The sequence below is a fragment of the Chlorocebus sabaeus genome, chromosome 23 (genome assembly GCF_047675955.1).
Source record: "Chlorocebus sabaeus isolate Y175 chromosome 23, mChlSab1.0.hap1, whole genome shotgun sequence".
NCBI lineage: Eukaryota > Metazoa > Chordata > Mammalia > Primates > Cercopithecidae > Chlorocebus > Chlorocebus sabaeus.
Window position 1 is genome coordinate 14,300,398 of NC_132926.1, and position 14,502 is coordinate 14,314,899.

At 43.2% G+C, this 14,502-nt stretch overlaps 1 protein-coding gene across 11 annotated transcripts in view; it reads right to left on the minus strand.

Annotated features, from left to right (window-relative positions):
* Positions 1-14,502, minus strand: part of TENM2 (teneurin transmembrane protein 2) — a 702,758-nt gene that overhangs the window by 139,620 nt on the left and 548,636 nt on the right. For all 11 annotated transcript variants that reach the window (XM_038009398.2, XM_038009393.2, XM_073010537.1 and 8 more), the window contains one exon: positions 2,713-2,907. In XM_038009398.2, the coding sequence (XP_037865326.2) occupies positions 2,713-2,907 (195 nt within the window). The remainder of the gene's footprint in view (positions 1-2,712; positions 2,908-14,502) is intronic.

The following is a 14,502-nucleotide window of genomic DNA, read 5'->3' on the forward strand; positions in this document are numbered from 1 at the left end:
CATTTAGTCTTGGGCCCTCTGTAGGTTTGACAAAAAAGGGTTGTGAATGCAATTTCTATCCCTAAGGATAAAAAAGGAGGTCAAGGAGTTTTACAAACAATATGTACTATAAGCCCCTGAAGAACCATGAATTACATTTATGAAGTTAAATGTCATTGAAAAATGACTCAACCATGAAACTGACATGAAAACATGGCTGACTTAAACTAATATGTCAATTCCTCTCTCATCACCTTCCCACTCCCCCAGACATCATTGAATGAAACCTCACGAACACATCCTTTAATTTTCTTGTGCAAATTTGTTAATAGTACAACCATGTTTATGCAGGAAAAACGAAGGGATGGCAACTATTGATTTAGTTGCCATGGCCATTTCAGGTAAATTGTTTGAATGTTAGGACTATGATGAATATCAGAAATAAAAAAGCTAAATTGAAGAAAAAGTGCTGATCCAGACTTTCTGATTCCATTTCCTATTTTGAAAACAGCGTATGAATCACCTCGGTTCATTTTTTTTGGGTAGCAGAAATCAATAGAGGAGATTTCATCCTTTCATAATGATTCACGTGGCTTGTTTGGTTGGATGGTTAATTCACTCTGAACATTTAAATAAGACTGGGTGGGATAGTGAGAAAGTTGAGAAGTCACTTGAGATTCCATGCATACAGCTGTGTATAATCTTTACTGGAGAGAAAAAATTCGAAGACTGGCAATGTTGTTGCCCTAGCACTTTCCTTTCTCCAAATGATGCATGCAAAAGGTCGTTTTAACCTTTCTTGTCATATTATTGGCCTCTCTTATGTTTTCAGCGAATGCAGCTTTGCCTCCTGCAATCCATTTATCTTTAAGAACTTTAACCTTTCAAGCAGGGTTATTAAATCAGTATTTCCTCCATCCAAACTCCCAATTTTTTATGATGCAGACATAGGGAGGCTACCTTTTATAATAGAGGAAAAATTATATAGAGAACTGAGCAAGTGAAGATCTGGGGGTCAGACTTCTGGGCCCCATTAAGGGCATTACTGCTGATATATTGAAAAATCTTAGAGGAATAATGTTATAGAAGCTGACTTTTGGTAGCCATAGTTCTAAAAACGATGAAATACGGGGTTTCATAAGGGAACCCTGTGTGGGTATATCTAAGTATAAAGCACTGTCATTACTTTGTGGTGAGAGCTGTGATGATTGATTATTTTGTATGGAACTCTGGAGATCCACTGTTGTGGGGATGAAAGAATCAATCAATTAGCATCTGAGAACCTCATAAAACCTGAGATCCCTTGTTAGCCTGGCCATGAGGAACACAGAATGCATATGGCATCCAACAGGATCTTTTTTTATGAGGACATCTTGGGTGGTTACCTCAAGTTCATGCAGAATAGGCAGGGGCTTCACTTTTCCCCCTTAGTTTATTGGGCAAGTTGATACTTCTATTTCTATTGGGGACACGGGAGGGAAAAGGGCTGTTTGAGTTGTGTGAGGACATTTCACTGGGAGATTGACTTAGACAAAAGGAGCCTCAGCTGGAAGACAATGATGAAGCCAATTCAGAGATTGGGGAATGGGCAAGGGGCTGAGAGGGTCTATGAGCGTACCTTCCTACCAGCTGTGGCCAATTCTTTGTATGGTGAGAAGTAATCAATGGGCAACCAGAGACCATATTGTGCAAGGGCAAATACAGAGCAGGAAGGCTGACAGGCAGCATGGCTTTCTCTTGCCTTATAGCTACTGCAAATCAGTCCCAACATTTTGGCACAAAATAATTTATCTCAAATAACTGATCAAGGTAACTAGGACTAGTTAGAGCTGCTTTTGGATCCCCTCCAGAGAGGTGCTCTTTCTCCCTGTTCCTGGATCCCCTCTTCTATGTCCCCCTCTCCTGATGTCCAGGCCTGATCTCTGACCATATTGTCAGATTAGATTCAGTTTATGATATCCCTGATTTTCACCCATGTGTGTGAGAGGCCCTTACGTATCTGCCAGGGTGAGAGTTTCAGGATCCATCAAATCCCATCCCTCTTGCTGCACTCTCACTCTCCTCTAGTTTTGTGCAATTGTAGGTAAACCAGGCTAATTTGCCCTACATGGTTTTTCTAAATGACATAAAAAACCTATAGTCTTTCAAGCCTGATTGCTGTCTGTTGATATTAATTTTTGGTGAAATATTTACACAGACATAAATGGGTCTTAGATTACCAGGAAGAGTTAGTAACAGCAACAACAACAACAAACAGCTTTTTGTTTGGAATGGAGGCAAGGGGCTTAGGAATTCTTGTTTCTTTTCTCTGAATAGCTTTAGTAATTCCCAATTACTAAATAAAGCAGGAGAAAAGAGGAAGAAAGATAGGGCGAGGGAAAGGAACAAAAGAGGAAAAGAAAGAGAAGGGAGGGGAGGAAAAGTAGAAGGAAACAGAAGACAGAAAGACAAAGGCAGAGAGAGCAATTGAAAGAGAAAAAGGTGAAAGAGAAAAGGAATTAATTTCTATAAAGGAGAGTAAAACAAAACGTTTCTTCCTGAACCATCTCCAGAGGCCTTTCTTGTTCTACAGCTAAAGAAGTTTATCAAAGCAAAAGAGTTTGAAGCTTTTTGTGCAAAATGTTGAAACTTCTCCTGCAAAACACGCAGCCCGGGACTGGGCTCATTAGCAAAGGTCGGGCCCTGCAAACACCTCCCCCTACTGCGGCCTAGCCCAGAGACTGGAGGGCTTACCTTCCTCACAGTGCTCGCCTTTGTAGCCAGCAGAGCAGACACAGTTCCCATCGATGCAGGAGCCGTGGCCCCCGCAGGAAGGATCGATGCACTGATTCATGGGCACGTCGCACTCTGCGCCTTTCCAGCCACTGTAACACTGGCACGTCCCTTTAGAATATTGTCCATTCCCACTGCACAGGACAGGGCAGGCAGCTGCACAAACCAAAGACAGAGCACCAGGTCACGAAGGGTCAGCATCTGAGGGGCGGTGGCAGTCTAAGGAGGTAGAGCTGTCTGGCCTTGGGGCTTGGCTTACAGTGTTCTAGGTTGGGGATTCTGGCTGTGGAGGTGCAGAACCATTGCCAGATAAACAACATAAGTGCTACTGATAACAGCGGCTACCACCAGTTAAATGCTTGTTATGTGCTGGGCACGGTATAGAAAGAAGGCTTTATGTGCAATTCATGATTTCATCATCATAATCACCCTATGAGGTGGAGGCTACAATCGTGGTTCCCATTTTTGCAGGTGAGGCTCAGACGGGGGAAGTGACATGTACAGTCACACAGCTCACAAGCAGGGATGCCCAGCGGGGAACCAGGTTGGCCCAACTTTGAAGTGGTGTCCTTCACTAAGTGACACTGAAGTACTTATTGTTGTTCTGTTGTTGGTATTGGAGGTTAGAATCCATTTTGCTGATTATTTCACCCTCAGATCAGTCGACTCTTACTCCTAATAAGTTTATGCCTATTAAAAAGGAAGGGGAGATGAGACACAGCTGAGCCACTAAAAGTCTCACTGCCTCAGTGTTCTTATCTATACCATGAAGAAATGAAGTAGTTCCCCCTTTATCCGCAGTTTCACTTTCAGTTTCAGTTACCTGTGGTCAACTGCTGTCTGAAAATAGGTGAATACGGTACAGTAAGGAATTCAGAGAGAGAGAAATTGCATTCACATAATTTATGTTACAGCTACTGCTTTAATTGTTCTATTTTATTATTATTGTTAATCTCTTACTCTTATAAGTAAGAGATTAACTTATAAATTAAACTTAATCCTAGAAATGTGCGTGTAGGGAAAACATGGTATGTGTAGGGAAAACATGGTATGTGTAGGGTTTGTACCATTTGTGGTTTCAGGTACACACAGGGGGTCTTGGAATGTATGCCCTGAGGATAAGGACAGACTACTGTCATTGTGCCTCCTTCAAAGTGTAATATGTATAATAAAGTATAATGATTAAATATGCTTGACTTATTAAAAAAAAAGGAAAGGGGGCAGGTAGGCTGAAGACATGAAATTTCTAGCAGTTCACCCTTCAGCTGTACCCTCTTCCATCTGTTGGTGGGAAGAAGGTTGGAAAATCAGTGGGGATTGTCTGGGAGGAGACTACCTACAGCTTTAATCAGTTTGGCCTCATAGGTGCCAACTCCCGCCTTTCAGAGTTCATCAAGAATGGGATTTCAGTGGTCAGTCTCCTTCAGGTCTTGGACTTCTCACTTCCACATCAGTTTGTAAAGAGCCTAACTTCCTAGTCTGCCTTCAAATTTGGGCCTAAAATCCTGCGGCTATGGAAGTGGCATTTGGAGGCCTTCAGAAACGATGGACACAGGTGTTTCAATGACTCCTGGTGTTATCCATGGTTTGGAATGCACAGGTCACAGGAATTCTGCATGTGTGTGTATACACATCTACAACCTGGGTGAGCTCCCTGTGCCACGCAGCGATGGCATACCTAATCATGTCACTTCCTAGTCACCTGCCCCACCCAGCCTCATGAATCCCCTTTTGTTGTCATGTTTCTATGTAGTTTTTATGGAAATTAACTTTCCTCTGTGCATATCTAATTTCCCAAAGATATAGTCAGCTATTCAAGACAGGGAGTATGTTTATCATTGTTGATTTCCTTCTGTTGCTACATTCATCAATGGTGGCTTGATTAGGTAAACATTTCTCCTGTGTTTCTGATATTCAGAGATTTCCCAGTGGTAGGGGGTTGTGGGCAAGCACTAAATGGCCATTTATGAAAGACGTGGGAAGAACAGTCCCTGGAGTGAATCTCATGCTGTAAACACAATGTCTTTTTCTGGGGAAGTGCATGTTTGACCTTAATTGCAAACTGATTTGAAATAGAACTATCTCAATAGTTGACATACAATGAAGGGGATATTTCCCCTCAAAATGCTTTATAATAGGACAGTTGCCAAAACTATTGGGGGCGCTATTTTCTGTAGAAATCTTATCCTTATGAATGTACCAGAGAAGAAGAATGAGTTCAAAAGTGAGAACTTTAAAGCTGCACATTGAATTTAGATGAACTGTCTAAATGTAGGGATCATACTCTCTATCTCCAGGATGCTTAAACAGAGGAGTTTGTACAGAGTTGCTACAGAGGCTGATTGTCTAAGAGAGGGTAGAAAGAGAGCTTTGAACTCAGGGTGCTCAAGATTTAAATTAGGGAACATGCAAATATGAAGTAGCATGAGAAACTCTGGACTCTCTTAAAGTTTTGAGAGGGATTTAAGACAGTAAGTTTGTTCCATGCCAGTTCCTCCTGAGACTCATGCTAAGCTCTAGGTCAGGGATGGCAAGTGTGTGCGTATGAACTACAGTACTACCTTTCCACACCACTGCAGACATCACTAATTGATCACGGCATCTTGTTCCCCTGAGCCTAGACAGAGCCTCAAAACTGTCAATGCAGTGCCCAGGCTGAGACCGGCAGGCAGGCAGAGTTGGTATTCAAGAGAAAACCTACTTGTCATTTCTGATCTAGGTAACAGTGAAGGTATTTCCTGGTGGGAAGACTAGAATCAACATCACTTCTCAGCCCCCTTCCAGCCCTGCACTGAAATAAAAAACAGTGAAAAGTATGGTTGCACAAAGTGTACTTAGATGAGCTTCCAAGGGCTGTTTCTGACTCTCTGACCTAAGGGTTATATATTGGATGGGCTGTCATGGATGGTAGAGAAAGTTACATCAAATCACCAACACTAGTCTCTGATTACATCCTCCTTCCTCCCAAAAGGTGGAGGAGGGTGGAAAGTAAGGTGCAAAAGTTTTGTCTTTTTTAATTGATAAAAAATATAGATAAAATTCTTTCCTTCCTTCCTTCCTTCCTTCCTTCCTTCCTTCCTTTTCTTTCTCCTTCCTTCCTTCCTTCCTTCCTTCCTTCCTTCCTTCCTTCCTTCCTTCCTTCCTTCCTTCTTTTTTGAGACAGAGTCTTGCTCTGTCACCCAGGCTGGAGTGCAGTGGCATGATCTCAGCTTACTGCAACCTCTGCCTCCCAGGTTCAAGTGATTCTCCTGCCTCAGCCTCCTGAGTAGCTGAGACTACAGGTGCCTGCCACCATGCCCAGCTAATTTTTGTATTTTTAGTAGAGACGGGGTTTCACCATGTTGGCCAGGATGGTCTCGAACTCCTGACCTCAGGTGATCCACCCGCCTTGGCCTCCCAAAGTGCTGGGATTACAGGTGTGAGCCATTGTGCCTCGCCGAATTATTTTCTTTATTCATAGTGACACTGTTCCTCTTCTGCATAAACTTCAAATAGAAAAAAAATAGGATTGTCTAGAAGGTAAGAATGGGTTTTATTTAAAACCAGGTGCTTGGGAAATCAAATTTAAAATTTGACCTACTTAAATTACTCAGTGAAAAAAATAAAAAATAGGTCAGAGAGTTCTCCACCTTCCAAATGCAGCCTTCCTTCAGGGTTTGCTGCATGCTCACTGGGAGTGTGGTCAAAAATGCAAAACACTGTGATGTTCACTGGAAAGCAGGACACTCGATGGGCTTCGCTTATGCCATACAAAGAAGTGGAAGGCGGCACATCAGGGGAGCGAGACTTTCTAGTAATCCAGTTGCCATGGGGCAGAGTGCAGAAACACCAGATGAGCTCCCTCCAGTGGCGGCTGGGGTGTCCTGCATGGAGAGCACCTTCCCTCTGGGGCAACTGATTCATTCTCAGACATAACTCAACCCAGGGCATCCCAGTATCTGAGGCTCAGGCTGATCTTTATTCAAGAGGCTGGATGTGAAATGGGGAAGCTCTTGTACTAATAAGTCTTATATTTTTACTATCACACAAGCTGCATTATTTTTTATGACAGGTTATAGAAAAATGACACTGACTGCCTACTCTGTGCCAAGAAGTATTATGGAGCAGAAGTGGTAGTAGCAAGGGTTTTGGTGCCAGAAAGGCCTGAGTTCGAAACCAAGTGTGTACCTTACCAGCTGTGGATTTTGGCAAGATTACTGCACCTCTCAAAGACCCAATTTCCCCTTCAAAAAATTGTCTTTCAGCATTGATGGAAGGATTAAGTGAGATAACATGTATGGTTCACAGGAGTAGCTGACACTTGGTAGGCAAATGAACAGATGCTCCCTTATAAAATTTCCATCTCAATCTCCAATATGACTTCAAGGGCTAATAAAATAAAGAAATGCCATAGGTCTTAAACAAGCACACACAAACACTTGCAACCACCAGACGTATGTCAAATCATACTAATGGAAAGATTTCATTTTTTCTTCTTCCAGTCTTTTCTGGTGTGGGAGGAAGTTGGTTGTGATTGGTCAGGTATGAAAGTGGAGCGTTTTGTGTCTCCGCATGTCTCTCTTCTTCCTAAGGCTTACGGGAGCAGAATATTGTGCATTCAAGCTTCTATGTAAAATTAATTAAAATGTTTGTACAAATTGACTCTTCCTGTTTTACTAAATCTAGTAAATGGAAGCTCTAAGACTCCCACAGAAGAAAAATAAATTACCACTACCACTAACAACTGACAGGTTAACAGGCTGATGACAAAAAAATGACAGAATTTAGATTCACCTAAATGGTATAAAGCTCATTTTAATGATCCAGCTGAAGCTCCCCCGCCCACCCCCCTGCCCCCCAGCCTCCACGAAGTTCTCTGTAAGGGATGAGATGAATGATCAGTGTTATATACTCGGTGGGAAGTAACAGGAGAAGCCACCTGTCCACTTGGAGCTTGCAGTAGAGAGAATACATGGAGAAAAGTTAAGGATATTGGAGAGGCTCAGTCATAAAAGCAGAGCGAAAATGACTGCATCTTGACAAATAATTTGTGGGCTGGACTAGATGTGTAGAGGGAATTTCAAATAATGTATTTAAAAATTATTTGAAGTCTGTTTTATACTTATTTCATTTTATTTTTATTATTATTATTATTATTATTATTATTATTATTTATTGGAGACAGGGTCTTGCTCTGTCACCCAGGCTGGAGTGCAGTGGCAGGATCACTATTCACTGCAGACTCTACCTCCCTGACTCAAGCAATTCTCCTGCCTTAGCCTCCAGAGCATCTGGGACCACAGGTGTGCACCACCATGCCTGGCTAATTAAAATAAAATTCTGTAGAGATGGGATCTCTTTATGTTGCCCTGTCTGAACTCGAACTCCTCAACTCAGGTGATCCTCCTGCCTCAGCCTCCCAAAGTGCTAGGATTATAGGCATGAGCCACTACACCCAGCTGAAGTCTGTTTCAATATTTCTTTGGAAAAGAGAGGTGAGAATACTTGAAGCTAGTACTCTAAGCGAATTGTCAAAATAGCACTAATAGTTGGTTGCCTTATATCCCAGTTAGTCAGCAACAGTGATGAATAACTCACATGGGTTAGTAGCTTGGTTAGGTGGTAGAGGATAAGTGATGGAAAAAAGAAGATGCATTGTTCCTCCTGAAGCAATTGAGGATGTAATATTTGGGTCACGGAGGCCAGGTAAACAAAGATCGGTGACCCCCCAAACCAAAACTCCAAAGGCCACCCCATTGGCTTTTGAGGTTGTGGACTTAACTTGGTGCTGAGCAAAACAGTGTCAGAAAGGTGAATTTCTCTTCTAGCAAGATCCTTGCAACTGGCAATCCATCTGGTAGAAAATTAAGTAATAAAATTTGACCCCCACTGCACACTGTATTCAAAAATAAATTCCATACTATGCAGCCATAAAAAGGAATGGGGTCATGTCCTTTGCAGAGACATGGATAGAGCTGGAGGCCATTATCCTTAGCAAACTAATGAACAGAAAACCAAATATTGTATATTCTCATAAGTGGGAGCTAAATGATGAGAACACATGGACATATACAGGGAAAAAACACATACTGGGACCTTCTGGAGGGTGGAAGGTGGGAGGAAAGAGAGGATCAGGAAAAATAACTAATGGGTACTAGGCTTAATACCTGAGTGATAGAATAATCTGTACAACCCCCCACGACACAAGTTTACCTATGTAACAAACCCACACTTGCACCCCTGAACTTGAAGTAAAAGTTAAAAAAAATTCCATACAAATTAATGACCTAAGTAGAAAAACAAAAACTACAAACGTATTAGAAAAAATACTGGAGACTAATTTTATTTTCCTGGGAGGGAGATATGTAAGACATAAATTCTAGAAACCATGAAGGAACAGAAGATCAGATTTGATTACAGAGAATTAATATCTTCTCTGTGACAAAGGACACCCTAAGCAAAATTAAGGGACAAGCAACTCTGAGAAGAAATATTTTTTCTCATGTTTTACAGCATAACGTTTGATATCTGAAATACGCAAAGAACTCTTGCAAATTAATAAAAAGATGAATGAAAACCTAGGCAAAGCACATATCAGAAATAATATAAGTTGCCAATAAAGGTAAGACAAGATACTCAGCTTCATTCAAAATTAAGTAAGTACAGATAAAAATGATGAGAAATATTTTTGGCTTATCTGATTGGGGAAAAAAATAAGGCTGCTTACACCCAATGCTGCCATGGCTGAGGGGATAGGCTCTCTCCATCCCAGTGGATGGGTGCAAATCAAATCTAGTTTTCAGGGAGATGATTTGTCACTCTGTGGACAGCTCCCTGGCTCACCATGTCCAAGCGGGAAGTCTGTTGACCTTGGCATCTCAGTTTTCCTGACCTATTAAATGGGCAGAGCTATAAAGGTCTGTATATGTAGGGAAGGAGAGAGAGAGACGAAGTTGGAAAGAGAGCTAGCAGTGATTATGAAATACAAATGAAAAGATCACCAGCCATCCTAAGTGTGATGCTCACCTCTGACCTGAACAGCCCTCTCCCCCACCCCTGCCACCTTCCTGCCCAGAGTACTCAGACACTTTAGTTGGTTTCAGTGGGGGCAAGAGTTGGCAGGACCCCCGTAAAGAGAGGAAACCAGATGGTGCATTGTGACAGATGGGGTCAGAGTCCCTGGCTCAGAGGGCCAAAGTTCAGCTACACCAACTTCCTCATTCCCATTCTGTCAAATGGCACATTAATAAGCAAGAAAGTGATTCAGGGAAGAATTTCCAGAAGGACAAAAAACTCATCAGGTGTGTCAAATCTCTGACATTCAGGAGCCATGTGGGGAAAGAAGCACACGCTGACTTAAGCACGAAAGTATAGATGCTTTAATTAATCCGGGGTGAATTTAATTGCTTTAGTTAAGTGGAAATCGGGTTAAAAATGATGCAGAGCATGCTGGGGTGTGTTAAAAACATGACATATGAGTTGGATGAATCGATAAATTAAAAGTGCACAGATGTTTTAATTAAACCCAGGGAAGTTAACGAAGATCGCAAGAGACTTTTAAGCCTATGATTAATTCAATTCATTTAAAATACCTGTAGAGCTATGGGGATGCCTCCATTTTGAGAGTTATAAAAGTTCTCAATCGATAAGTACTTAAGCTGTTCTTTAGAAAAGTCTCCGTTGTTGTGCGTATGTGTGTGTGTCACACTGAACAGCATTATTACATAATGAATATTTAGATTCTTCAGAGTACACAGTAGTAAGCTTTTCTGCAACTCAAGTCCAGACGGAAGTAGGTTTACGCTTCTGTTGTACTTGGAGCATCAAGATGAATTTGCAAGTTGTTGGCGTCCTATTACCTGCAAACATGGAAGCTTCTTGAAGGCATGAGGGGTCTGTTTCATCCAATGCTGCCTCTCAGCAGGCAGAACGGTTCTGGACGTGGTGCAGGCTTATGAGTTAGACAGCCTGAATTTCCTTTCCTCTTTCCCTTGTTTTTGCCAGCTGTGTGACTATGGATACTTTGCTTTCAGCCTTGATTGCTTTATCTTTGAAGTAGGATAAGAATTCTGCAGGACTTACCCCATAGTGTTTCCAAGGGGAGGAAATGAGATAATGATGTGAAGTGCTGTGCACAGAGCCTGGCACACAGACATCACTAGATAGGATTTTATTATCACTATTCTCATTGGGAGAAAACTGTTCCAACTGGTCACTTTGTAAAGAGACAAGATAGGGTAAAGCGTCCTTTCCCTGTCCCCCATCCCAGCTGACCTCTTTCTAAAGACTGGTTTATTTCCCAGCACAAAAGATTTTCCCATAAACCACAGGATTTGCCCAACTCTGTGTGCATCACGTCTCCCTAGGGTTAGGTATTCTGACTTCCAGGGCTGCTCTGCTACTCATCTAGTAGTTTAAAAAGGAAAAAAAAAAGAAGGGTTTTTAGTCTCAGAAGCAATTTAACTTCGGGGAGGGCTGACGGACTGAAGCCCTGCGAAGTGATTTCTGTTTGGTAATGCAACAGCCGCGAGAAACATCACGGGCAGCCGTGTTTTGGAGCTTGCAGGCATGGACTCGCATGTGGCCACCAAATAATGTGCACTGTAATTTCCAAACTGGGGAAGAAAGGGCTCCTCCATGCCTGCTTGGCAAGCCAGGGGGATGAGAGGTCAAAAGTGATGTGATTGCCTCGATCTCTGTTCTCTTTGGGCAGTCTGAGCAGAGTTCAAGGGCAATTTATCTAGACTCAAACTTGAATGTGCATGGGAGTCATCTGGGACCCTGTTAGAATGCAGCTTCTGACTCAGAATGTCTGGCATGAGGCCTGAGCATTTGGATATTTAACAAAATCCTGATCTAGTACCCCAGACCTACTGGATCAGAAATTCCAGGTGAAGCCCAGCAATCTGTGTGTTAACAGATGACTCCAACAAGGGCTCCAGTGTGGGTATCACTAATCCAGTGGGTAAGAACATAGTTCAAAAACCATACCTGGGCAAGGGTCTTGAATCTCTCTGAGATTCAATTTCTTTAGCTGTGAAACAGAGATGATCATGACGTATGATATAAGGATGAAATGAGAGAATTCACTTAAAACCCTTTGCACAGCACCCGGCATGTAGTTGATCTTCAATAGGTGGTGGCGATTCTTCTTATGCTATTTTATCAAAGGTGACTTTGCCAAGGGTGTCTGCTCAGTCGCTTTCTGCAAAGCATATACCAAGTGCACCTGCTTCAAGCTCCTGCTCCTGGGCCTTTGTTGCCAAAGAATCCCTGTACGTTTCTTCAGGTCAGGGGTGGGAGGAAAGAGAGGTGGGATTTGGCCATCCAGCTGTGGTGGGCTGAGGGACATTCTTTTGGGCAGCAGCTATGGCCCATGGCCTGTCTGCATTAATGAGGATTTCAGGGCACGATGGGGTGGTAGAAGGAGATGGGTATGAATGATGGAAGGTTTGAAGGAGCTAGGATGCAGCCCTGGCTGTCTCAGGAAGGACAGCTGGGACTTGAGCCTCCTTCATGGAGAGAGAAGGAAGCTCTGAGGGAGGCATTCCTGGTGATGGGGAGGACCATCCACCCTCAGGGAGGGGACGAAGACCTTTGTCATTGTTCTCCACGGTACAGAGGAAGATGTCTATTAATGGGAGACAGGAGAGCATATTGTGAGGCAGAGTCAGAGGGGGCTCAGAGAACCCCAGCTGCTGGCAGTACTTATTGTTGAGGACTTCAGGAGTGGTCACACTGCCCTGGATTCAGGGGGTCTTCCTGTCATCTCTCTCTCCTGGATGGCTATCAGGGCACGAGCTTCAGAACCAGGCAGACATGGCCCTGCTATGTAACCTTGGGGACATAGCTTACTTTCTCTAAGTCTTTGTTTCTTTTACTGTAAAATAGGAATAATAATAATGAATTATTTCAAAGGCTTGTGAAGGTGGATACTGGCTAACATTTAATATATGCCAAGCATGGTTCTACAAAGTTTCCATGTATTTACTTTTTGGTCCTCACAGCAAGGTAATAGGAAATATAGCTGTTGTCTCCATTTTACAGATGAGAAAACTGAGGCTCAGAGGGGTTAAGTAATTTTCTGAAATGGGTACGGTTAACTAGAGCAGCAAGAATTCAAACCGAGAAAATTCCAACTCTACAGCTTTCCTTCTTAATCACTTTGCTATTATGAGGCAATGCATGTACATTGTGGAATAAATGGCATTTCTTTTCTGTAAACTTTTCCTTTCCTTCTTTTTTCATTCCTCCTTCTTTCCTTCCTTTGCTCATGCCCTCCCTCCGTGCCTCAAAGGTGACTGACTTATTGCTGCATAATTGATCTGACAAATTAGAACCTTGTTCTTTAGCACTAGCTTTGGTTCTTGTGACATTTTCCAGTCATATTTCATCTTTATAAGCCTTGCCTCCTCTATTCAAGTAACCAGACATTTAACAAGCACATATTTTGTCCTGGGTACCAAACTAAATACAGGGAGGTACCAGGGGGACTGCTGGAAGCTTGTCATGAGCAGGAGAACCACCTGGAGAGGAGGTGGCTGGCATGTGGCAGGGGCCGCTGCTGCAATGTTGCCAAGCCCAGGTGACTGCACAGTCATATCTGAGGGTGCTTCAGGGAGGTGGCGACTGTGAGCATGGCCTTCCATGAGGAGCAGCAGCTTGATAGGAAAGGCTGGGATTGATGCGAACATTCCAGCTGAGAAAACAGCCTGAGCAAAGAGGAAGAAGCAGGGCCTCACACTTTATGAGGGGTGACTATCGGGAACTTAGAGTGAGTGTTCAGGTTTCAGTGGGAGATGACAGTGTGAGAGTAGTTCAGATCATGGATGACCTTGGATATCATTCTAAGAAATGTGATTTTCATTTTCGGAATGTGGCCCCTGACCACCTGCATCAGACTCCCCCAGGGGACTTGTTAAAAAGGGGCATTCCTGAGCTGCACACAGTCCTACAGGTCAGATTGGCTGGCATGGGGGAGGAACCTGGAAATACACACTGACAACAATCTCTTCAGATCCATGTCTTTAAACCAAAGCTTTTATAACCATGTGAGAGGCGACTGGGAGCCACCGAAGGTGTTTGAGGAGAGTAGTGACATGCCCCTAAGAGCTTTGGGAGAACTCTGGAGGTGGGGAGGAGAAATACTATCATGGAGAGACTGGTGGCCAAGTGAGCAGGGCAGTGGCTCCCACAACTTAATATTTATATAGAAAAATCCAGCTGTAAGGATAGAGAGGAAAAATGGAGCAGGGATTGTTGGAGGTCGATGGAACAGGAGTTGGCAGGTGATGGGAGGAGAGAGGGTAAGAACATCAGGCTCTGAGGTCAGAAGATTTCTCTCTCTCTCTATCTCTCTTTCTCTCACTCAGGCTGGAGTGCAGTGGCAAAATCTCTGCTCATTGCAACCTCCACCTCCCAGGTTCAAGCAATCCTCCAAACTCACCCTCCTGAGTAGCTGGGACTACAGGCTTCACTACCATGCCCAGCTAATTTTCATAGTTTTTGTAAAGATGCAATTGCACCACGTTGCCCAGGCTGGTCATGAACTGCTGGGCTCAAGCAATCTGCCTGCCTTGGCCTCTCAGAGTGCTGGGATTATAGGCGTGAGCCACTGCTCCTGGCCAGGAGCTTTTGTTTCAAACCCTGGCTCTGCCACTTTCTACCTAGGAAACTCTTGTTTCCTCTCCTGAAAAGTTTACTTGGGTTCCCACTCAGAATTCTAGTGTGTAACCATCCCACAAGATGCCTGCAAAGACAAAATTCCTTTAT